Source organism: Juglans microcarpa x Juglans regia, chromosome 3S (assembly GCF_004785595.1).
Source record: "Juglans microcarpa x Juglans regia isolate MS1-56 chromosome 3S, Jm3101_v1.0, whole genome shotgun sequence".
Taxonomy (NCBI): domain Eukaryota; kingdom Viridiplantae; phylum Streptophyta; class Magnoliopsida; order Fagales; family Juglandaceae; genus Juglans; species Juglans microcarpa x Juglans regia.
The window spans coordinates 7,060,976-7,087,611 of NC_054599.1; the positions used below are offsets into that span (position 1 = coordinate 7,060,976).

Below are 26,636 nucleotides of genomic sequence, written 5' to 3' on the forward strand. Positions count from 1 at the left end.
ACAAGAAAAACGAGCTTTTGTGGCTATTTAATTGCGGCAAAAAGATTATTTGTAACAAAAAAAAACTCATTTTAGCTGTAAATAGTCATTTCGCTAGAATTAACTGGCCACAAATAAGCAGTTTTCTTGTAGTGAATATAACATTTTATATAATATTATCATTAAAAAATTTAATTTTATAACATAAAATTTTAATCTTAAACATCATTATTTGATCATATGTTATTAATATAAACTATATATATATATATATTAAGGATAAATACATTTTATGGCATGATAAATTATAATATATATTCTTTTTGATAAATATATTTCTATACATTTGATCATATACACTCATATAAAAGGTGTATGTAACTATCATATTATCACTAATATATATGTAACTAAGCATATTATCACTAACATGTATAATCAAATATATAAATAAGTTAGATATTAGCATATTATCACTAAAATACATAATCAAATCAGAAAAGCTACTTACAACCGGCCTTGCGCAACCTTATGCAACCGGCGCTTCTTTTGATGAGAAATTACCTCAAACAGACTTCACGTGAATTATTCTAAGATTCGAACCGTGCGAAAAAGTCCCCAAGTCAACTCCTTCACGACTTCTAGATTTCGTATATTAAGTAATCACTGCGAAAAATCAAAGCCCATCGCACCTCTCTTGGTGCATGGTAGCTCTTGTTTAAGTCGCTCGCTGCATTCTTACTCGACCCAGCGCCATGGATCCTACCCGAGCTTTTGTCGAGGATGTGAAGCGTCTGATAGTCAAGGTTACGCGTAACAAGATACAGTCTTCCGATTCACTGCAGAACTTCGACTGCTTTTCGTTTCTTTTTTGTTCGTTTGTTTCTTTTCGCTTATTTGGGGTCGTGCTGCAACAAACATAACGTTTGCTTTGCAAACCCTAGCGCGCGTCTGTTTATGCTCTTTCATTCTTCTTTTATTCTGTAAATACTAATGATAATGAATGAAGATGCAAGGCTTTCATGTGGATATTACGTATACTGTGGGCTGCTTCTGTGACTTAGAGATGAAGTGCACTTATACATAATGCAACTAAAATGAAAAAATAAACCACAGGAGGTTCTAATTGTGATTGCCAGCGCAAGTTTCATGCACCAGACTCGCACTTAGAACATATTTGAAGCGCTTTTATGTCTTATACGTATTATATAAAAAACAAATTAAGCCCATGAAATAATTCAAGTGTTTTGTGCGAAGATGGAATGCGTTTGCTGAATTTGGCTGGGTACCTCCTTGCTCGATTGGTTCATGATTGGATGTATATGAATAGTTTCATGCATTTGCTGAATTTGGCTGGGTACCTCATGCTCGTTTTAATGGGCTCCCCCTCAGTAAGTATACTTATTGTGTCATTGTGCTGATAAAAATTATTCCTTGATCACTACTACTGAGAATATAGAGTTTGGAAAGAACAAAATAAAACAGAGGGTGATAGAGTGGTGGTGTTGCCGTGTGTGGAGTAGTGTAGCATTTGGCAGTGGCTTGGGCTGCGCAAATTCAAACGGTGGTGGTGTTGGTTAACACCGAGAGGACGTGCGGTGCTTTGAGTGGTTCTCGGCTTCGTGTGGATGCAGGTGCACGATTGTGGAGTTGGGTGCACTGCATGGGGCTGCTCACGGCTTTGGCGGCAGCGTGGAGTTGCGCTGTGCAGAGGTGAACGGGTGGAAGTGTTGGGCTTACAGAGGAGTTGACTTGGGAACTTTTTTGCACGGTTCGAATCTTAGAATAATTCACGTGAAGTCTATTTGGGGTAATTTCTCATCAAAAGGAGCGCCGGTTGCATAAGGTTGCGCAAGGCCGGTTGTAAGTAACTTTTCTGTAATCAAATACTATATCACCAGAAAAATCGAAAAAATTAGACTGAATTAGATTGAAACCGGAAGTATCTGTTTAGGAATGTAAACAGTGCGGTATCGGTTTTTCAAATCTCAAAATTAATATATATTGATTTAATTTTAAAATATATGTCTAAAATCAAAAGGAACCAAATCAATTACATCTTTACTGAGACATGCAAAAACAAAATATTATTTTGTTGGCAACTCAACCGATATGTCGTGCACTTCATTCAACATTTATTGTACAATTACGAGCTTAATTATTTGACTGCCATAACGCGTGCATGCATGGAGATTCTGACTTTTGTGATGGTTTTGGCAACGAAATTAATGCCACTTGGTCAATTGTAAAATTAGTTAACTCCCAAGTTTTGCTTGTTCTCAAATTCCTGAGGGAAGAAAAAAAAAACATAATAAAAGTATATTCTATGTTGCAGTTGTGGTTATTATAATAAAATTATAATAAATTATATTATTGTCGATCAATCTTATTCATTGCCGAATTATCTGGAGATGGTTGGCGTAGTGTCGGCATTGAGTTTGACAAAAGAGGTAGAGACGTTGGACGAGTACAAGAGAATTCTAGAGAAACTGCCAGATGTGGAGCTGACAGAGAGGCCAAGAAGAGCTAGGAGGCCGTCTGTTAGTATTTCGGCTTGACTACTTTTCATACATGTCACATTGCTACGTTACGAGGTGTTTGTGAATATTTATGAATAGTAATAAAAAAATAATAATAGAATATTAAATAAAAATAAAAAGTAAGTGAAAAATAATTAATAGTAATAAAAAATAAGTGAAAAATAATAATAAATTAAAAAATAGTAATGAGAGTGTTTGAGAATACTTGAGGTACTCTCATTTTGTGTAAGATTCAGCTGAGTTCAGTTTAATTTTATACTGAGTCTAATATCTAAACACTCAACTCTTAAATTACTAATCATATCAACTCAAAATCTCATTATACATGGGACTCACAATATTTTTTCAACTTAACACATTTTTATACGTGGGACCCACAACTTTTTTCAACTCTCCATAAAAAAGTATTAAACTTATCTTAACATCCAAATATACTTTAAACTTAATTTAGATGGATTTCACATAACTCCATCTACTACTCAACTCACTATTAATATGCATAAAGAATTAAGCTCAGTTAGGATCGATCCCACTTGTTTGATTGAATTAATTTTGTGAAGAAATTGAATTGGGTATTATGAATTTGTTTGGAGGTTTAAACCATTAAAGGATGGACACAAGGTTGTATTTGGTTATTGAATCAAACTTAACTCATTTCAAACAAATCATTGATAGCCCACTACTTTTTCAACTTCTCATAAAAATACTAAACTTATATTAACTTACTTCATACATTTTAACCTAATAAGTTATACCATCTCAACATAAAAAAGTTAAATTTATCTCAATGGAAGCAACAAATATTACTATTCACAACTCAACTCACCTCAATATCTAAACGTAGCAGTCTCTACAGCTACATATTTCAAATTCTTAGAAAAAAGATGGACCATAATATATATAGAGAGTCTATATATTATTAATGTTTTTTCTTGAATTAAGTCTTAAACATTGTTTGGTTAACATGCCACTACCATAATTCTAAAAGAGAGATAAACGCATAATACTTCTTGTGTTAAATGTTAATATTAAATGTATACAGCATTTATCTCTTTACTAACTAAAAAAAAAAGGAAGTAATGATATATACCCGCAATTTTTTTTATAACTTTTTATACAATTATATTTTAAAATGTAGGTATTTATATGAAGTGATTTATATGTTATTTTATAAAAATAATTCTCATTTAAAGCATAATTGGGTAAAGGTTGTACATATATTATTTTCCCAAAAAAATATTTGAGATAATTATGCTCAAAGTCAAAGCAAAACTCCAATGCTAAAGAACAATTACTTCTCAAATTCTGTAATATATATACAAATAGAATTTAGAAATGAGATGTTGACTAGTCAATTCAAAGCCAAATTTAAACAGAAGAGTCAATAATAACACTAGTTTTCAAGGTTTCCACACCCCTATAAGGAGCCGTCCTAACCCACGACAACCAAAACCTAGTTGAAATAATCGTAGCCGCTCTTGATGAATTTTTGCAACCACTTCCAGGAAAAAATAAAAGAAATAATTAATAACTTGGTCGCATGGAATTTCCACATTTTTACGTTAAACATCACAATAAACGTATATAGACTCCTACTACACGTCTAAAGTAAACATGCTATTGATTTTACTTTCTGAGCTATACATGATCGCATGATTTTCGAAAGTAAGCAGAAATTATTACAGCACTGTGCAGGTTTGAAAAACTGAAATTATTAGAGCATGAGCATGAGCATGAGCATGATGATGAGGAGGTAGATCATCATGAGAGATCAGGGGCTGCAATAAATCAGGCTGGAGCTAACTAGCTAGTTAGCCCATCATCTTTCTGAGTATTCTTTCTTGCTGATGAACGCCTCCATGGGACCACCTGCTTAAAGCTTTCATAAACGCTTGCCTGCAATTGGATCATCACACACACATCAATTGTTACAGAAATTAATCAAACCACCATTTACAGATCATAAGATTTCAATTTTCCTTTTCTTGTGGAGCCAGAAGGTTTCCTCAGCTAAGCTAATGCTCCAAAATCAATTTCAAGGAATATGAAAAACACAATGATCTGTTGATGTTTAGGGGGGTGGGGTTCAAACTTCAATCTCTGTTTATGTGAATTGAAAACAAGAAGCACGACGGAAAAAAGTTGCCAACAAATAATTCCCAATCTCTGTTCTGGTTCAAATGATTGAAAAGTTTGAGCCTTAAAGGAAAAAGTAAAAAGAAAAATGGATGTTCCAAGAGACTTGGATAGCCCATGATCATCACTTGGTTGCAACATTAACAAAGAGTTCAAAGTGGATTTTTTAGTTAAAAACTCGTGATTTTGTATAAATTTAATTCAATACCTTCACACAATATCTAAATATTGGTTCCTGATCTTCGTTAAAGTCATGATAATCAAAATGACTCCAAATCATGCATAATCTTTCTTTGTTAAAGATGAACTTAATAAAAAGGAGATCAATATTAATGGAATAGAATGGGTCTTTCAAACATTTTTTGTGAATTTTGGAACTTACCAACAAATGAGAGCTTGTGTTTGCAAGACTCAGAAAGCTCCCTTTCCTGCTAACTCTCGTGATCTTCCCCTTAGTATTATTGCCACCGCCATGATCACCGTCGATCACCGAAGAAGAGGAGAAGTCAAAACTACCCTGGAAAACCTGCTTATTCTTCCTGAAACTACCCCACCTCATTGACCGGAAATGGCCTCCCCTCTCCTTTGACGTTAATCTCCTGCCCACATCCTGATCTGGGCTTCTGAAAGAAAACCTGTGGCTGTGAGACACAGTCCGCCCCAGTACGTAAGGCCCGTCCAAGACCGTGGTAGGGGACGGCATGTTGATGGATTTACTCTCACTTAGCAGCAATCTCGGAGGCAGTTCCAAGATTCTTGCGGCAGTCTCTGGTTTGGAATTGGCGGCGCATGGCTGCCTAGGCTTCCCTGGTGCTTCCTCCCAGTGAAATGGAACAGACGCTGTGGCTCGGAGCGGTGGTGTTAGCATTCCTGTTGACTCCTGATCCGACAGCTTGTTTGGAAGTGAGAACAACGAGAGCTTTGGTGTGGAGCTTGCTTCATAGTCTGGCTCAGACGACCCCATCTCTCTGATCTCTACCTCTCTCTGAAGGCGTTCTTCTTTTTCTTAAAAACTCACCAACCCAATTCTCACTGTTGAAAAACATGCATACCCATCAGACTTCTTGGTCACTTTTTGAGGTTGGATTGTGAATTTTTTATAGAGAGAGAACCATATATGGGTCAGTGAGTCCTTTTAGAGAGAGAAAGGGTGGTGGTGAATGTGAACTGTGAGGGTCGGTCACAGAAAACGCTCCCGGCGCTTCTTCTTCACGAGAAATTGCCATTTTTCTTTCTTTTATCCTAGCACGCCTTTGTTAGGAAAGAAACCCTGGGTCCCACCTTAGAAATCCTGCCTTTTTATTGGTGGGTAACGACCAGCAACGGTCATTTACCATTACCATTTTGTTCATTTGAAAAGTCATATCTGGGGAGAGCTTTCTGCATTAAGGTGAATTACATCTAAACAATTTAAGAGCAAGTGTGAGCAGAGAATGTGTAACGGTTTGGTCTTATAATGGATAGAACTGATCATGCTATATTTATGGGCAATGAGTGTACGAAATGCCAATTGCCAACTACAAGTCTACATATATATATATATATATATATATATAAATCAAACCATAAATCTATAACCATTCACTTGATTTGTAAGATATTTAATTTTAAACTTTTACTTATAAATCAAATCATATTTGGTGATAAAAATAAAATAAATGCTTTAATTACAAAGAAATTTTATAAAATAAACTCACAAACTGATGTGTTTTGGTGTGGTACGTTAAATAACAAAACTACTTTTATTATAAAGTAGATATATCGTATCATATAAAAACATGTTAGTTTGTGAATTTATTTTTATAAAATTTCTTTATTATTGTAATACCTTACTAAAAATAATTGTAAAAAAGATTATACGCGTGTTGCTGCTCTAATAGAATATTAGTTTATAGAAGATAAACTTTGATATTGATAGATTTGTAAAAGGGTACAAGAGTAATGACCAACCACATTTTCTTGTTCTGTTCCTTTCTTTGGGTCAAATTGTTGCATTAATAATAATGAAGAAATCTATACAATAATAATATGTATAGGGACTCAAAAGGCCACTAATAAAAGGCTTGGATGCCATCCATGTCATCTAGTTAGGTGCCATTTTTTTATTGTCATAAGATACCCTAAATTTCTAAAAAGTCCTTTAATTTATTTTGAATTTGGTGAAACGATGTTAATTTAATATGTTTAAGGTCATGTCAGATTAAGGACACATCGCTATCTTGATTGACATAAACTTTCAACTTCCAAAACAGAGGTCTTAAGTTCGGAACCCTCCAGATGTATCCAAAAAAAAAAAAAAATTAAGGACACGTCATGACCAATCTAACATAAGCTATGTTTGCCGTTTGGTGTGTTTTGATTATTTAAGTACAATTAGCTCAGAAAAATATGCAGAAAGTATGTGTGTATAGAGGGAAAAGGCCTGTAAATTGAAATACCATATTGCTACATGGGCTGTAAAGTTGAAAGTGAAGGATATTTGGTGACCATGATGATCTTCCCATTCAGTTTCCATTCTTTGCTAGGTTTTCTTTTTAGTATTTTAAGGACTTTTGGGATATATTAATCTATCTACTAATTAAATCAAAGAGCAATGAATAGGCATGCAGTAGTGTCTTTCCCTAGCTGGGAAAGAGGTCATAATTTCATATAAGATTTTCCAGCTCAAACAAGCCTAGACAACATATATGTTTATGTACCCTAAAGGGTCTCTTTTCACAAAGTCAAACTAGAACTTCTGTGCAATATTATATATGCATTAGTGTATCTGTGTGTATATAAAGTATAGAAAATGCTACTTGAACCGATAAAACTTATTGATAAAAGTGACCGATTAAATTTTTTATTTTTTTATTTTTTTACTTAACGATTAAAGAAGTGACTATTAGTGAATTGATATTTTTTTTTAAAAATGTTTACAAATATATAAAAAATAATTGAAATAAAAAGGTAAAAAAAATGCATATACACTTATCGGTCAAATTTAATCCGTTCATCATCTGTATGTAGCATTACAGTATATATAGTTATATAGAAGGATGATTTCCCTTGAGGATCCGACCTTTTGAGGTCAAACAGAAACCAGACAAGTCTTGTACATGAGTTAGTGGTTCAATCATTCACACCCACTTGAATCATTGGGCCCATGAAAAACACAGCAATAACATGGTCAAACCATCTGTTTTTCCTTAGAATTACCAAGAAAAAAAAAAAGCTGTTTTTCTTAAGAAAAACAAGATTTTCTGCAGAAGGCCTTAGCTATACAAAAGATAGAAAATATTTTTTTGAAACATTAAAAGACACAAGTAGAATCCACCAAAAGTTTTATTCACTTTGCGACGATCTTAAATGCCAAAACCTAACACAAGCACGTCCAATTGAAACATGTAGTGGAAAGAGGGAGCACCTGCAGAATTGCAGATGTTGAGCATCGAAACATCGAAACATTATTGGAAGTAGATAGAGACCTATGAACTACCTCTCCCACTCATGATTTGCTACAAGAAAAGACAAAGACAAGTGAGAGGGGTAAAATACACCAAATCCAAAATGATTCTCAAAGGCCTAACTCATCAAAGAGTCATCACTAAAAGATAAAATAAAAGAGAAGGAGAAAAAACAAGAAGGGGCTATGGGGTGAGAGTGTCAGGAGGCAGGGAGGTGTCAGGAAAGAGTAAGAAATGGAGAGAATGTCAGACATGCAAGATAGATATTCCTCACTACTACCAAGGAACACGCATGAAAAATATCAAATAAAAGGGACGAACACATACAACTCCAAGGACTTTTTAAAGGGGGTTTCTTCAATTTCTTCTTCAACTTCTAGACAGAGAGCTCCAAAGAGAACATCTTCTCCAGCAAGTAAATCTCCAGTTCTCATTGTACAGTGAGAAATGAGAGGCAATGAGAGAATATAAACAAACATATTATAGTAATCTCCCCTCCCCAAATCCTGTAGACATAAGTCTAGTGCTGAACCACATAAATTTGTGTGTTCATATTTTCTTATTTTCTCTATATTTAAATATTGTTCACCGTCATGGACGTACGCATGGACACCGTACAACCACACCAGATCACCATCGGGGGCTCTGCACCTCACCGATCAAGGCACACAGGTCACCTTAGCGCGTCCAAGAATTGATCTTTCTCCATTTCCGGGTTGCACCATTTTTAGGAGTTAACAACAAGCATAGCTTATTTAGCAAATTATTGCACAATTTGGATCCATATTCCTTTGTGCCTTTTTCCTCTTTAATTGAAAATCAAAGGGCCACGGTAGGCATTGCATTTCAAGAATGCAAATCACTTTTGGTGTCGGGCGGAATTCTAAAGTTTAATTTAGAGGTTAAAATTAAGGGGCAAAAAAAAAAAAAGGAAAAAGTTTTTATTTATTTATAAATATACCTTATAAAAATGATTTTAAAATTAATTTTAAATGATTTGTTCTATTCAATCGCTTAGGGGAGTGAAATCAAATATGAAACAGAGTAGGTTGGATTTTACGTGGCCTCTGATGTTAGAGAATTATCCAAAATCGATCCATCCCTAAGAGTGGCGTGGTCATGTGAATGTTCTGAACATGCAAGATTCGAAAAACCAAGATGCAGGTACAACAGGCTTTAGGGTTAAATAGAATGTGTGAAATGGATGGCCAATATTATTTATGAGACGATAGTACTGTTGCTATTTATGCAAGAGTACGTACTTTCAATATCAAGTTTTCTGAAATCATCAAGTTAGTCCAGTTAGTACGAATTGGTATTTCATGACTTCGAGGTTAGAAGTTCAAGTCAGGACATAAGTTAAAACAACTTGTAGTAGTAAAGTCGGGCCTTTGGACTATGAAATGGGCTTTAGACTAGCTGGATACTTTGAGAGTAGTATGGTGACGAGCTCACCCTTAGAGCAGTAGCTATGGCTAGGGAGTTTAACAGGTCCGGTTTTGGACAAATTTTGAGACCGAACCGGTATACACTGATTTTGTATTTTCAATAATTAATACCGTACCCGTTGCCCTCCTAAACCGATACTTTTGATTTTACCTGTTCCGGTCCGATTTTCAATTTTAATCAAGTGCCAATTTATCATTAAAAAAAATATGTTAAAAAAAATTGCTATAAAAAAATTTGTTGTATGAAAAAATCTGTTGTAAATAAAATCTGTTGTATAAAAAAAAAAAAATCTGTTGTATAAAAAATCTGCTATAAAAAAACTACTATAGAAACAGAAAATGAAAATTTGCTATTAAAAGAAATCTGCTATAAATAAAACTGTTATAGAAACAGAAATGAAAATCTGCAATATGTTAATGAAGATTTATACATACATATATATATATATATACACACACACAATATACATACTAAAATTTATAGAATATTATAATATATATTTATATATATTTATATATATATATTAGTAATACACTAATACTACTAGTATTAGTAATAATACCATATTGGTAACATATATGCTACTAATAATATATTAAATGATGGTTAGACACAGTTTTTTACATGAGTGTATATGATCAAATGTATAGAAATGTATTTATCAAAATTTATATATATATATATATATATATATATTATAATACTCAATAACTATTTCAATACTAATTGTAATGGTAATACTTTTTTCTATTTTTATACATTTGGGCATGGGGGTTTTGAACCCAATACCTCCATTTTGGTAGCTGAGAGTTTATGTCAATCAGGTAATAGTAATATTAATACTAAATACTATATTATAGTGATATTAATATTCTATATAGTTATAATGATAATAATACTAACATATTAAGTTAACTATACTATTATACATATATTATATTATAACTCTTGTAATATATTAATATATACTAGTACTATATATTATACTATAAATTATTATAGTGTTACTACTACATATATATATATATATTATAGTGATATTAATACTATATATAGTTATAGTGATTTAGTATAAGTATAACTATATTAGACTATTAGTATTAGTATAAATAATAATATTAGTTATAATGATTTAGTTACGGTGATTAGCATAACTATATATTAGTATTTGTTATAGTGATTTTAATTTAGTATAATTATATAATAGTATTAGTATAAATATTAGTATAACTATATCAATGATAATATTAGTATACTAATACTAATAGTATTAGTATAGTATATCACTATAGTTAACAATAACTAATACTATAGTGATTTATATAGTAATTTCTATATAGACTTAAAGTGGATTACTAATAGTATTAGTATTAAGCCATAAAATTTAATTAATATACTAATGTATATTAGTATTACTAATGTATTTATCAAAATGAACATGTTGAGAATTTATTAGGCCAAAAAGTATAATTAATATATTTTATATTTAAAACACATGATCAAATAAATTTTCATGCTTAAGATTAAAATTTTATATTATAAATTATAATATAACATTATTTCATATATAATTATTTAGTATAACTAATACTATAGTGATTTATATAATAATTTTTATATAGACTTAAAGTGTATTACTAATAGTAATATGATATTAGTATTAGGCCATAAAATGTAATTAATATACTAATGGGTAATGTTAAACATCACACTATCATCCTATTTTTATCCCATTATGTAAGATGTGTCATATTTATCACCATTGGATGATAAAGAATAATCTAATAAATGATCATTTAATGATGATAAATGTGTCACATCATGTATAGTGAGATGAAAGTAGAATCGTGGTATGGTGTATAGAATTTTCTTATACTAATGTATATTAGTATTATTAATGTATTTATCAAAATGAATATGTTGAGAATTTAGTAAGTCATAAAACATAATTAATATATATTTTATATTTAAAATATATGATCAAATAAATGTTCGTGTTTAAGATTAAGATTTTATGTTATAAATTATAATATAACATTATTTTATATATAATTATAATTTATATATATTATATATAAAAATTATATATAATATAAAAAATATTACATATATTATTAACAATTAATTAAAAATATATAAATATGCAAACTGGTCCAATCCAAACCGATTCTCCAATTTTCTAGTTATTTTTACAATCCTAGCTACAGCTTAAATCGGACATTCCGTAGCAAAGAGGGGCTCCAATAGTCATGTTCAGAGAGGGTTGTTACCCTGGTTGCCCCCGCCTCCCTTTTTGAAAGAAAAAAAAATATCAAGTTTTCTGAAGATGGAAGTTTTATCATTGTAAAGTTATGTTATTGTTGTGTATGGGTTAATTTCTTAGTGAGTTTGATAATTCACCTCCTCTCCTGCTCACTTGAGGGGATAAATCATACTGTTAATCAGGAGTTTATCTTTAAGTAGATGGATTGCTATGTTTACCATAATCGTATTCTTGAGAAATGTTAGATCTATAAAGAGATCTTACAAAACGATATTTACAAATTGATGTATTTTTAATGTTATATTTTAGATCTACTTTATATAAAAAAAAAAAAAATTACAATTTAACATATCATATATCCAATACTCACGTCATTTTGTAAACTTATTTTTGTAAAATATTTTTATGGATCGAGCATTAATTCTCTTATTGAAAAATCTATTAACAAAGATTAAAAACAACCCACTATGGATCAACAGTATAAGGATCTACGAACGCATATAGGGTGAATTATAATCTGACCTCAATCTCATAAAAAGAAGAAAAATAATAGAAAACTCGTACCTAAATGGGTTGATGACTCGATCTTTAATAATAATAATTGCATATTGATGATCCCTAATTAAGTAATAACAATCTACATAGAGATATGAGTTTTGGTAATAATAAAAGCATATCAATTTCTTATGAGTTTGCTTTTGCAAAAGCATAGATGAACTCAAAGCAATTAAGCTCATGACGACTCACATGTTATTCAAGAACAAAGTGTTCAAAAGATCAATCGAATGATAGTTTGTTGTATGGGGAGAGAGAACTATTTGACTTTATGACTCGACATCTCAACACAAATTTTCTCTCACAAGGATCAAATAATTAGGATTTTTGAACTAGCCAAGTTTGTCCTAGTAAATGAAGTTATGTGAACTAATTAATTGAAAAGTGCTAAAAAAATAAAAATATTTCACAAAAATAAACTTAAAAACTTATGTGCTTTCATTTGATAAGTTACATTTATTTTAGAATAAAGTAACATTACAATTTGATGTCCAACATCAAATAATTCTCTAATTTTATTAATTTAGCTTCTATGCTAATCATATAAATTATATAAGAAAGGACAATGCTAGGGTCAGCTAGAAACGGTGACCCTTGTATTGTATCGATAGTACAAATTACATTTTTTTCAAATATTTTTTAAAGTGTTTTAAATATTTTGAAAAAGAAATCATAAACTCATTAAAAAATATTTTCTTAATCATTAAGTAAAAAATAAATCTGTATTTTCCAATGAGAAATATACTAACCTAACAGTACAATCATGTTGGACAAGATTATCTTAGGCATAGTTTGGATAGAGATATGATTCTATCTCATCTCACCACATCTCATCTTAATAACAAACATTATAAACATAAATATTTTCAATTTCAAATCTTCAACTTCTTTATCTAATTATTACAAATTTCTCAAACTTTCAAATAAAATACAAAAAATAATTCAACTTTTTCAAATTCCAGAACAAAAATTATATTAAAAAATTATATTATAATAATATTTTAATTTTATAATATTTTTATTCAACTTTTTTTCTCTTATTTTTCAAAACCCCATAAAACATTTTTAACTCAAACAATTTCTAACTCATCTCATATCAACTCAAGCATCTCACTATTATTTACAAACCATCATAACTCTTCTCATCTCAACTCACTATCCAAACCAGATCTTAATCATACTACAATATAAGTTGGTCTATAGTTTATATTATATTTTTAGAAAATTTTACATAAAATTTTTACACTACACACCTCCACTTAATCAATATGTGAATTGTCATTTTTTCATTCTATCTAATAAGTGATTTGGATTTAGAGATGAGTTGAGATGGGTTGAGATGGTTTGTGAATAGTAGAATAAAAGTTGAATTATTTATTATATTTTGTGTGGAAATTTGAAAAAGTTGTTTTGAGATTTGAAAAAGTTGAATTTTTTATTATATTTTGTATGAAAATTTGATAAAGTTGTAATAATGAGATGAGATGAGTTGAGGTGAGTTTTGAATGCAAACATTATATTTAATGTTTAAAGGGTGTTGCTACTCGGTCTCATATATTTGCCCTCTCAAAGTTACCACTAGTGCAAATTACACTTTTTTTTTTCTTTCAAACATTTTTTAAGTATCCTTAACCATTAAGAAAAAAAATCTCAATTTCACTGATATTCACTTATTTAACCGTTAAGAAAAAAATTAAAAGATTTGAGCAGTAACTTTGAGAGGGCAAAAACATGGGGCTAAGTATTATTTTCCTTGCTTAAATATGTGTGTGTCTAAATATAGAAGAATAAAAAGGACAAATCACATATTGATTAGATAGAAAGTGTGTGACGTAAGACTTCCTTATAACATTTCTCATATTTTGACTCTACTCGTGTTATTAACTGTCTTTAATTTTCAATGTTATAATATTTCGCTGATTTTGATAAGACAATATCATATTGGAATGCTAATAGATTAATGAAGTATTTATATGATATAAAGTCTCTTGTATTACTATTATTGTTGTTATTATTATTTTCTATTCTTTTATCCGAGTGTAAAGACTTAAAAGTTAGAATAATGTATTAATTAGTTACTAAATTTGAGAAAACAACTAGATTATAAAACAATGTTAGGATTTTCTATAAATCCTATCCCAACTTTAGACATAGAGTGATAAAAATATAAACATATCATTTACTACAATTTTAGTGTGAGTTAGACAATAAGCCCGTACGTATTTTTTGAGTTAATTATAAAATTAGTACTTACACTTCATTCATTTTTATAAAATTTTTTTATCTCATCTCATCTCATCTAATCATTATAATTTTTTTAAATTTCTACACAAAATAAAATAAATAATTTAACTTTTTCAATCTCAAAATAAAAATAATATTAAAAAATATATTCTAACAATAGTTTATTTAATTTTTAACTTTTATCTTAACTCATCTCATCTCATCTGTAAAAATAAAAGAGATCTTGAGTGTTCATATTTTGCAATTCGAAATCTTAATTTTCAACTTTTGCAAAATTGATACATAAATTTTAAAAAATTTACAATTCAATACCTACATTAATTTGACTGTTGGAAAATTAATGTCCCGATTGAAGCACACATCCATATGATACATACTAGTAATTTCTGATTGGCTAACTTGGATATGGACGCCACGTGCCAGCCAATAAACATGGTCTATCGTTATTTTTCTAACGAAAATTTGACCGAGCTGTGTATTCAAGTTTCTTAAAAGAGAAATTTTATGACCATTGATGAATAAAAATAGAAAGAAAAAAAAAATTATTTAAAAAAAATTATTATAATTTTAAAATTTTTTAAACATAACTATATAAATTTACATGAGCCGTTTTTATTTAGAGATTGTATGTAGACTAACTCTTTCTTAAAAGTAAAATGATTTACACAAATTTTAAATATATAAATTTTACACAAGTCTTTATAAAAAAAGTAAAATTTATCTTGAAAAAGTATAAAAAAAAATTATTTTTTAGTGGTATGACCTACTTTTTCACAAATGAATTCTACAAAATTTATCTATTTAAAATTTCTACCTATGATTACTATTCTTAAAATTTAGTTATCAGTATTGCATAGATTAAAAAACTAAGGACTTGAATAGTAAAAACAATGAAAATTCTGAAACCTTGGATTTCAAATAAGAGTAATGTTATTCTAGGATTTGTATGTCACACATCATTCACGTGACATAATTTAATTTATAAATTTAAATTTTAAAATTTTATTATTCAAATCAAATTATATCGTGTGAATTATTTACAATATAAAAGCCTTAGAATAGAGTTATTCTTCCAGATAAAACTTAATCACGGAAGCTTTAATAAATTCTAATGTGAATATTATATAATTCATTTTTCTGATATTTTCGTGGCACGACCAGAAATACTAAAATAAAGATTTACACCATACATCTCTCAATCTAATAAATATATGATTTGTTATTTTTGTTAATTAATTTAAATAAATATACATTTAAGTATTAAAATAAAATGATAAAAATAATAAATTACATATTAATTAAATGAATATAAAGCCGAGAAAAAATAAATTAAATGAATGTAAATGGAGTAAAATTTTTATGTAAAACTTCTGGTGGTATAAATCATCATCTTTTTCATTTCCGATCTCATGGATCAAAAGACATTGTAGTACGATTTCACTTGTGACTTATGTTTATTTGTTACGTGGCCATATTTTATCGGGAGAGAGTTAAAATAAAAATTGAATAAAATATTAATTTTTAATATTATTATTGGTTTAAAATTAAAAAAAAATAAATTATTTTTTCTATTTTATATAAAAATCTTAACAAATTATAATAATAAAATGAAAGAAAACGAAACATTTTGACTATCTTCTTCAACTCTTCCACTATAAATAACCCGCTCTCTCGTAATTCCTCCCCACGATTTCCTGTAATTCTAATTTCACCCCGCCACCCTCTTGATTCATCGCTTTTGTAGGGTTTCGATAAGCTGACCGGTGTGTGATTTTCAAAATGGAGGACGTCCCTCTCCCGGTCCTCTTCGAACAAGCCCGTAAGATCCATTCAACTGCGACAGAGTCCGGCGTCGACCAAGTATGTTTGTCCACGCTTTTAATTCCATTCGTTCTTTCCTCTGGGATTTTAAATTTAGGGTTCTTTTTATTTGATTTTTTGGGGGGACGGGAAAATTAAAAACAAAATAGGAGCTGGTGCGGAAAGGTTGCGAGGCTCTGAAGATATGCGAGGACATGGTAAGCAAGCTGGGGCTTTTCTCAGCGAATGAGACAAAGGACGATATCAGCACCACCAATCTTAAGTATCTCTTGGTAAGTTTTGGTTTCCGTTTTATAATTTTTTTTTTTAATTTATTCGTCCGATGAACTGGGTTGCCACCAGTGGTATGTTTGGTTACTAGGAAAGAAAAGGGGAGGAGAAGAAAGAAGAGGGAAAAATCTGTCTGCCTGCCAATAAAAGAGAATAAATGTGTGTTCTTTTAGGAAGGTTAGTATTAGGGCTCTGTATGGAGAAATATGTTTTACTTAAATGTAGAATTATACTGCTACTGCCGTCTCATGGAAAGGTTGGGTAGCTCTGTGTTCATAACGCTGAATTCAGAGGAAGAAGTATATTGCATCATCAGGTGGTCATTTAGTAAATGGTGGCTTAATTCCAATCATGGTCACCCTTAAGGAACCTGCACGCGTTCCTGTACGACTGCTTGAAATTATTGCTCTGGGCTTCACTATGAATTTATCTTTCTGTCTGAAATCAAACATAAAAGCACAAAGGGCTCATGCTTATTTTAAGGATTTACCTAAGTGTGCCCTTTGTCCATAGCTATTTGAAGCATTTTGAATGGACGAGACCTTTGCTCGAGAACTTTAGATGTGATGAACTAAGGCGTCTTAGATTTTTGAGGTTTAATAATACATTCGAAGAGAGTCTGGGAGACAAGCTGAATGATAATGGATTGGAATAGCTTTGCATCTTGGTGCATTATAGCAATCATATATCGTTTGCAATTGGATTAAGATTATGAATTTCGTTTTACAAATGTTGTAACTACCTATAAAAAAAAAATTGTAACTGTGGAGGATGGAAATTAATTTTTTTGGGGTTTAGTTGGACTGTAAATAATCTTTGAATGCTCTTCATCACATTGTTCATGGTGGTTAGAATTACTGCTGATATCATTGCAAACTCAATAGTTCTTAATGAATTTTGTTCCATTCTATTATTGGCAGATTTAATGAACTCTTGCCTACAGGTTCCTTTTTACATTGCTGAGTTGACTGAAAAGATTGCACAAAGTGACAGGATACTGATTCTTAAGGCTTCCCAGGCAAAATTAAAGGTGAGTGCTCTTAATTACCTAGAGAATGGTTCGAATCTCTGTTAAGTTGAGGTTTACTGTTGAAACTTATTCAAAGAGTGTACGTTTCTAGGAATTTATATCATTTTGTGAGGCAATGGAACTTGTACCGGAGGAGGAACTGGAAACATCTATACAAGGAGGTTCAAATTCTCTTGTTGATCGCAGGGCCCAGAAGGTAGTATTATTTTTCATTTAATACTGTTTAATCTATGAGAAACATGAATTCCAATGCTCAACCCCCTAAAGGTTCAAACCCGATATGATTGTGCTGTTAAAACTTTTATATTTTCTCTAACATCAAACTTGCATGCACAATTCAAGGTGGAGATTAAAATGTGAAATGAAAGCTTCTCTTTGTGACATAGTGCTTAATCTTCTTCCTTATAAAATAATAAATAAATAAAGATATGGTGCTTAATCTCATTGTGCCTGTATCTAGATTGCTCGATTCAAACGCCAAAGAGCTGCAGAATCGAAGTTGCTGGAAATAAAGGAGCGAAAGGAGCGACGTGGGCGTTCTAGTAAAGCAGCTGCCTTATCAACTCCTGTCGAGGCAGGAGAGGAAGATGTGCTGGATGATGATGTAGAGGAAGAACGAGAGGTTAGCTGATTGGTGATTTCAGTTGTATAGGGTTGTGTTACTTGCACTCCGTGTTATATGTTTCTTCATATCGTGAGTGCGTGGACATCCCTAGCATAAATGGAACTAATGAAATCTTCAATTTGATGACATTTTTTTTTCCTTTATTGGCTCTGGATGTCTAGAAAGTCCCAACTAATCCTGAGGGTGCACAGGCTCTCAACAAGGAGTTTCCACAAGTGCGCCTTGGGTAATTCAAGAGGAAAATTTTTAATCCAATGGGCCCTAGAAATTATTTGCACCTAAGAGTTCAAACCTTAGATCTAGAGGGAGCATACCACCAACACCAAGGCTGCCACCACTTGAGCAAACTCCTAGGGGTTAATTTGACGACACTTACTTTTAGTTGACCTTTTACTAAGTCATAATCTCCCCTGCCACAAGATAACAAAAATGGTGAAAAACACATTTCACCCTGAAACCTGCACTTTGCACCACAAATTACTAAAACCGACACATTGTGCCCATCAACTACTGCAGATTTGATGGAGTGTTTTACATTTTATACTCTAAACGACCAAAACTAAAACATGCACTCACTAACTATTGTCAACTGTTCAATAGCACCTCCATCAAATCTGACCATTAAGATGGCGAAAAGTAGGCGTGGTTTTGAGGGAAGGAAATGTGTAGCTGCTAGATGGAAAATGATTCCTTTGTGTTTAATGTGGTGTCTTTGGCTGGAAAGGAATGGGAGATGTTTTGAAGACATAGCGTTCTTTCGGAGATCTTCAGAATTTTTTCTTTTCTACTTTGTGTTTGTGGGCTAATATTTTTGTAAGGAATGATGATAATGTACTGAATCTGTATGTCTTTTTCCCTGCTTTCTAGAGTGTAGTAGGTATTTCATTTGTATACATCCTGTGTACTTGGGCTGTGCCTATTCTTGGTAATAAGATTTCTTATTAATTATAAAAAAAAAAAAAAAAAAGATGGTGAAAAGTAGGCGACATGGCATAATATCGACCATCGTACCTCCTTAATGGAGGGCGCTATTCGACTGTTGAGAGCAGAAATAACTGGTAGGTAAAGAGTGAAAAGTGTGTTTTAACAAAAAAAAAAACCTTCATTTTTGTTGTATTGGTTCTAATTTTTGGCAAAAAAGCCCCCACCCGATGTTCCCCAAGTGGGTGAACTACCAATAGCAAATGAAACTCGTTATGCGCAGTTCCCTTTTTCCCTAAAAGCAAAAACAATTTAGCTGCTAGTCCTGAAAAAAAGGTTCTAATTGTTAGCTCAAATTCTGAATTGTTTTAGTGTGCTTTGTAATTCTGCCTGATTGGATCTTGTCCCATAATTGTCACATCATGCCTTGTTGGTTATTTTTCTAGATTCTTGTGCTATCTGATGTACATATTTTATCTGAACATATTCCTGGTGCAGTCAATAAGATTGCAAGGTTTTTTTCTTGAATGATTGTATTTTAATTTTTCGATTAAGTCGAGATGGTTTAAGAAATTGCTTTTTCTCCCAGAGTACAGAAAGTCACTTTGTTTTCTCTACCTAGCAGTTCCACAAGTAGCCTGATTTGCATGTTAAGTAATCAAATGCTGTAAACATTAAAAACTTTATTGGACATATGATACAATATGCCTGGGACATTTTGTAAATGCCGATGACGTAGTTTTCTTGATTTAGGTTTCAAAGCTATTATATTTCACTGAATTGATCTTATTCTCCTTGTGCAGGCCTGGTTTACTGCCATCTCTTTGGCAATCTGTAAGGTTGGTTTTTTTCTTGGATTTTTTGTCCTCTATAATCTGCCCAGTTCAAGGCTTTGCTTTTTTGGTTCTTATTAGTCTCTATTTCATGTGGCAATTTTCAGGCTTTTGATCTGCTGGAAATGCTCAAGAAGGAGGAAGAGATTCTCTCTGCTATAAAGGAAAAACAATCAAAGGTATTCATGTGGTTGATGATAGTTAGCTACTCTGCGATTACTCATAATCTAATGAGTTCTGCTTTTCATTCAAATACCGGAAATTGTTTAGTGTGTTTGTTATCCGTGATGGAGACAGAATTGTGGTCTGATTATATGGATATCTAGATAGATATGTATCTGTTCATATAGTCTTTTTTTCTTTTCTCTTTCCTCCTTTATTATTAATTCTTTTTTTGGTGGGGGGAATTTTGCAGTGTAGTTGGTCAAATTAATAGATTATCAGCTTTATGCAGTTTACAGTTACACATAGGACCCCCGTTTTGTATGTTGTTTGTTGGTTTCTGCACATATTTCTCACATGAACTTCATGGAATTCAGGATGGTGACAAGGAGTTCTCTCAAGATGTTCTTGACGATCGCACCAAGAGAGCAGAAGCTTGGCATCGTGATGCTGCAGTTCGAGCTCGGTATACCAAACCTGCAGAACCTATCACATGCGCTACATTTGCACAAGATGTTCTAGAAGGGAGAGTAAAGGTGTCACAGGCACATGACCACAAACACCAGCCAATGATATTTGGACCAGCAAGTCTTGTGGGTAGAAGCCTGACGAGTGAGAGGGAAAGGATGGCAGCTCAGGTTTTCCAACCTTCTTTTAGGTATGTTTTTATTACCTGATGAAAATTCATTTGCAAGGAAAGATAGCCTGGGTGTACTCTCTGCTTATGTTTTGTTTGGGAGGGAGGAATGATTGCTGAGATTTCCTCATCTCACTATTATAATTTATGGAAATACTCGACCTCTGCTTAGCAATGATTTTTTTTTTTTCATTTCAAAGATGTCATATTCGAATGCTAAATTAAATGTTTTGTTGTAGGTTGCCAACCATGAGCATAGAGGAAGCGGGTCTGAAAGAGATGGAGATGATGAACAAATGGCAAGAGCGGAATGCAAAAATGATGGAGGAATCCAATTCCTCGTGGTACAAGGACAATTCGAAGCAGAGGCCAAGTGAGGAGGATGATGAAGATGATGATGCTGCCCAAGATAAGGCAAGAGCTTGGGATGACTGGAAAGACGATAATCCTCGTGGTGCTGGCAATAAGAAGCTAACCCCTTGTGGGTAAATGTGGCCGGCTGTCACCTGTAATGTAATTTTTGTTCACAGCTAATAACTTTAATACTGTTTTACAAAACATTTCTCAAATTTTGGCTGATTGCTAGTACGAGTTTTGTAGTTGTTGTGGTACTGTTTGGTCATTGGTGAATAGATTTATTGATGTATAAAAATCTAGATGATCATGAGAATATAAAGTGACCACTTTCTGCAAGTTTTCGTTGTTGGATAACACCTGGTTAGCATTTCTCAAAGACGGACATGGGTCTAACAGGATCGCAAGTATCGTTGCTTCAGTTCATCTCTCTTGTTTGGCAATTTTTTTGACATGTTGTAGCGAGAACTGTTACAAACACAAAGAGATTCCATAAAGTAAACTTACAAACTGATATGGTTTTATAGAATCCTTTAGATTTACTTTATAGTAAAAGTAAATTTACAATCTGACGTACTACATCAAGCCATAACAATTTGTAGATTTATTTTTGTATAATCACTTTATGGTTAAAACATTTTCCTGTGCAAAAATACATTAACCATAGAAAAATATCAATTAAATAGTTTTTTAAGCGGATGAACATACATAATGATTGTGCCAAAACACATGAATTATATAAACCATTTGAAGTTTATCTTCTTTTTGTTGAAGTCCTCTCGCCTTAAGTTCAATTTCCCTTCATTTGAAGTTTATCCTCTTTTTTGTGAAGTTCTCTCTCCTTCAGCAATTGGTTCGCCTTCTCTTGCAGTAGTACTAAATCCTCAGCCTCCATCTTGCGCTTCGCATGGTTTTTGTCGATGTAAAGGTTTGAAATGAACATGTACATGTGCATTTTTCATGAACACTTTTACTACTATTGAGTTGTACTTTGGACATGCATAGAATTATTTTCTGGGATTTTTTGGGGTTTGAGAGAATTTGAGCGGTGCTTTAGACCACACCAGAGCATTGTTTGGAGTCTTTCGCGCAACACATAGATTATGAATGTGTTGATGCCATTACAGAGCTACAAAGCACAACATTACATTTACTGTATTGCTCTGAGAATATAGAACAATGCCACCAATTAACAAGAACAACAACACGAGGGCTTAAATAACAACTTCATCAAGAGGATTATAAAAGTCACATCAACATCCAGTATCAAAAGAAGGAAAATGATAGACATTAAACCTTTTTCACAACTTTTTATACAACTATATTTTAAATGAGTGGTATTTTTATAAAATAACTTATAAAAGTAATATCACTTTACATAAATATCCTCATTTTAATGAATATTTTTTCTCATTAGTCACTATTCACTACACACGCCTCACATCCTATGAAAAAAAAAATTGTCAGGCGTGGAGTGTGGGAGTAAATAGTGACTGATGTATAACAAATTTCCATTTTAAAACATGATTGTAGAAATAATTGTAAAAAAGTAGGAAGGGAAAAAAACAAAGGGTGAAAGTAGAGGGACAAGGGAAGAATATAAAGGTTTAGTATGAACCAAAAGAGTTTTTATTTATTTATTTATTTATTTATTTATTATTTGAGGGAGGGGGTTTCGAACTTCAAACCTCCATTTTGGAAGTTAGGGGTATGTCAACCAGAAAGAAGAGTTGCTAAAAAGGGAAACGAACAAAAAAAAACATAAGCCAGATAAATGAGTTGCTTGGCTTTGTGACAATTTAAAAAGTAAAGAAACCTCTCCTGCACAAGAGAATGCACCTACAATCTTGAAGTTAGCTTGTTTGCCATTTTCTGTGTCGTAAATATGCATTCAAGTTTCATGGCAAGAGGGTTTATACATCCAATTAGTGGATGAGAGGTCATGGGTTTTAATCTCCATAGACACAATGTTGAGGAAATGAGACTCATATTCATTGTCCCTGTCCATCTACTTAAACAAGTCTGTTACAGATTAGGGAATGCTTGTGATTCTCCGTCGTCTAGTTCCTCTCGAGGGACTCTCAAATGATTATAATCACCTCCATGCAAAGCATACCAACTAATGTTCATCCCCTCCTAGCCCATTTTTTTGCCAAAGGAAAACAATGTCCTAATTCTTATCATCCTTAAAGGAAAGTGCTACAAACACAAAGGAATTACATAAAAGTAAACTCACAAATTGATGTGACTTCATGTGATCTGTTAGATCTACTTTACGATAAAAGTAACTTTACAATCTGATTTATCATGTCAAGCCACATCATTTTGAGATATTACAGTTGTGTAATCTCTTTGTGATTAAAGTATTTCTCATCCTTTAAATCAAAAGGCATATTTTCTACTCATATTGCCGGAAGGCAAGACTTCAAATGAAATCCATCATAAACAAAAGCATGCAATAGAAAGAGACACCCGTATAAATGCAATTCCTGCACAAGTAATATCTACAGCTATACACACAGTTGACACATTACAAGAGAGCAGCTAACATTAATGAGCAGTATAACGAGTCCTATATAACGTGCCTTGAAATTCATCAAAGATTTCATGAAGAAAACCAAAGCAAAATTAATAGATGCAATCAACAACACTTGCTTATACGTCCCCCACCCTAGTTCAACCTTCAATGCACTTGAACCCTTGGCATACCCACAACCATATCACGAACAAAACCGAGCACACAAACAAGTCCAGCAACAACACAAACCAAACATGTTTTCTCCAAAGTTGTTTTGCCTTTTGCCGATCATTTGCGAAGCCCTTTTGAACTGGCAACGAAAAATCCTTGTACACACCATTAATATCATGAGCGACATACACCATATTCTGCAATACATCGTCACCTTTAGCATCTCCATTCATCTTCTTCTTCTTCTTCTTTTTCTTCAAGCTTTTGCATGGATTTGAGCCAAGCAGCGTTGTAATGACCATCTTCATCTCTTTGACAGAGTCCAAGCTCGTATTCCGACTAACCTTGGGTTCAGTCCCGGGAGAAACATTCACCATGCTCAAATTCAACGTCGTTGTTCCGCGAAATATGGAATCGCATTGCCTTTGAAGGCAAAGAGAGTTAATATTATCCAATCCTTTTAAAGCCCCGCCTTCGACAATCTCCTCGAAAGAGCCTTTTAGGTGCTTTAGGAACCAGAGACCATCTGATTGTGCCAAATCCTCATCGAATACAGCAAAATACACAAAAGGGTCTTGGATCAAGAACGTGTAGGTTCGGCTTCTAATGGTATGAAAGAACATGGAGTGGTGAGGTGGAGATTTCTCAATGCATTTTATAGCTAAAGGTTCGAGATCGGGTTCTCTGGTGAATCTGGCGAGTATCGTGGTCCCTCTGGCAATGCAGGTGTAGAGGATGAGGTTCGGATCGCAAACCATTTTTATGGGTACTCAAGGAATTAACTCAACGATTATTATCTGGTGAAATCGAAAGAAAGAATGGAATTTGGGAAATGGGATTGAATTAAATTCGGGTAAATTTGCATTGCAAATCTGAGCTTCTTCTAATTGGGATTTCCCTGATCAATCAAAATTGAATTTGTTTCAGTGGACTCCAATTCTAGCGCAAAAGGAAAAATCTTGAATCTTCCCGTCTCAAAAAGAAGAGTACGTAGTCCTCTCTTTCTCTGTCTCGGTCAATTCTAGGGGGAGTCGTTGAAAAGAGGAGTTGGATCCATTGAAGAACACTGCTGAGGAAGGAAAAAAGAAACAGAATAACTAACTGCCTAGGTGGAATTGACCCCTTCTAAGTATCTGAACCTCAACCTATAATTCTAGGTTTAGTCCAATCCAACATTTATTCCTTTACGTATATATATTCTGGAATAGTAATATAATATATATATGTATTTTATTATAATAAGCGGCTATCTAACTGTAAATAATAACTTTTGTTATTTTTCTATTAACTTTTCTTATTTTTTCGTTAAGTCCGTTAAGTTCTGTTTTACTAAAAGACCCTTAAAACCCTTAACCATTTGACGTGTAGTTCCCTTATAGAATTTAATGAAGAATCTTGTTTTACCAAAATGTCCTTAAGACCCTTTACTATTTGACGTGTAGTTTCATTGTAGAATTTGTAGAATTTAATGAATGATCATGTTTTACCAAAAAGCTCTTAATAGTCTCGTGGCGCATATAAATTGATGTCTCTTTTTCATGTCCTTTTTATTCTAATAGTGTATTCATTTTCCTTTCTTTTTGTTTCAATTTTTTTAAAATAAAAAATTAATAATATTTTATTATTATATAGAGAGTAAATAGATAATCCAATATGGATACAAATTATTGCTCATACTTTGTTGAAGTTTAGATTTTTTTTTTTAATCTTGATTTTTTGTTTTTCTTTAACCTTTTATTTTCTTTTCCCAGACAAATAAGCTACTGATTTTTTTACTTTTTTTTTTATTTAAATCATTATATTAGATGCACCACAAGGTTAACGCACCCGGAGCCGTTCTCTAATGTATGTATATATATATATATATATATATATATCAATATCTCATTTTTTTTAAAACAAGCAATTGTTTTGTTAGACAGAATTGGAAGCAAAGATACATGAGGAGTGTGTGGGAGTCTCCAACAACCACCCCATTACAATTAGAGTAATGCTACATACAGTCGTGAAGTGTGCAAGGGTTGTGCAGTCGTTTTGAAAAATAGTGAGGTCCACTATTAAAAAATTATTATTTTTTACGTGGGTTCCATATTTATTCATTTTTTTCAAAGCGATTGCGTGGCACTTGCACACTCATGAGTGTAACTATCATTTCTCTTACAATTAATACAACACTTAAGCAACAAAAAAAAAAGTAAAGAAAGAAGGGTCTTGAGATTTGATCTCTACTTGTCCTCGTGTTTCTTGAAAAACCTAATAGAGGAGCTATTTTTTTTTTTTTTTTTTTTTTTTTTACAATCTGACTGACCAATTGTGATAAGTTGTGCAGTATTGATCAGGTGATGGAGAATCTCGCATCATCTTCCCCAAGGTCTTCGGTAAGGGAAAATAATAAGAACAGTCGACCCAAATTGACGGTGGCCAAAATAGCTCTTTTACAATTGCGCTAGCATGTGGAACGCAAGCACAGTAGGTGTTAGGGTGGGGTGAGTTAGCTTCGGAGATGTTGAATTTGCCAGTACTGTGCATGTTGTCTTTAGAGGAGTGGTAGCGCAACAAGCACACTGCAGACTATGTTCAACGCGAGCCGTATGTGTTAAGGCAGTAGATCAAACTGATGTCGAGCTATGTAGAAAGAAAACCAGAGGTTTGAATTCCATTCTGTTTCGATCGAAATGGCAA

The 26,636-nt window shown here is 32.4% G+C and overlaps 3 protein-coding genes across 4 annotated transcripts; 1 reads left to right on the forward strand and 2 right to left on the reverse strand.

Annotated features, from left to right (window-relative positions):
- LOC121258272 (phytolongin Phyl2.2-like) lies at positions 1–24,739 on the reverse strand. The gene is made up of 3 exons (XM_041159736.1): positions 23,936–24,739; positions 19,449–19,458; positions 1–17 (listed from the first exon to the last, which is right to left on the reverse strand). Exon 1 carries the CDS (start codon positions 24,710–24,712, stop codon positions 23,942–23,944), a length of 771 nt encoding a protein of 256 aa, XP_041015670.1. The 5' UTR covers positions 24,713–24,739; the 3' UTR covers positions 1–17; positions 19,449–19,458; positions 23,936–23,941.
- Positions 4,124–5,761, reverse strand: LOC121258273 (uncharacterized protein At4g00950-like). The gene is made up of 2 exons (XM_041159738.1): positions 5,038–5,761; positions 4,124–4,415 (listed from the first exon to the last, which is right to left on the reverse strand). Exons 1-2 carry the CDS (start codon positions 5,617–5,619, stop codon positions 4,323–4,325), a joined length of 675 nt encoding a protein of 224 aa, XP_041015672.1. The 5' UTR covers positions 5,620–5,761; the 3' UTR covers positions 4,124–4,322.
- On the forward strand, positions 16,259–21,604 carry LOC121258271 (PP2A regulatory subunit TAP46-like). Of its 2 annotated transcripts, XM_041159734.1 has the most exons (9): positions 16,259–16,472; positions 16,583–16,705; positions 17,647–17,733; positions 17,825–17,929; positions 18,194–18,355; positions 20,083–20,118; positions 20,220–20,291; positions 20,652–20,932; positions 21,151–21,604. In XM_041159734.1, exons 1-9 carry the CDS (start codon positions 16,392–16,394, stop codon positions 21,398–21,400), a joined length of 1,197 nt encoding a protein of 398 aa, XP_041015668.1. In that variant the 5' UTR covers positions 16,259–16,391; the 3' UTR covers positions 21,401–21,604. The 2 variants fall into 2 exon arrangements, with proteins under 2 accessions (XP_041015668.1, XP_041015669.1); XM_041159735.1 differs by lacking the exon at positions 16,259–16,472 and having other exon boundaries at positions 17,624–17,733.
- Positions 24,740–26,636: the final 1,897 nt, after the last annotated feature.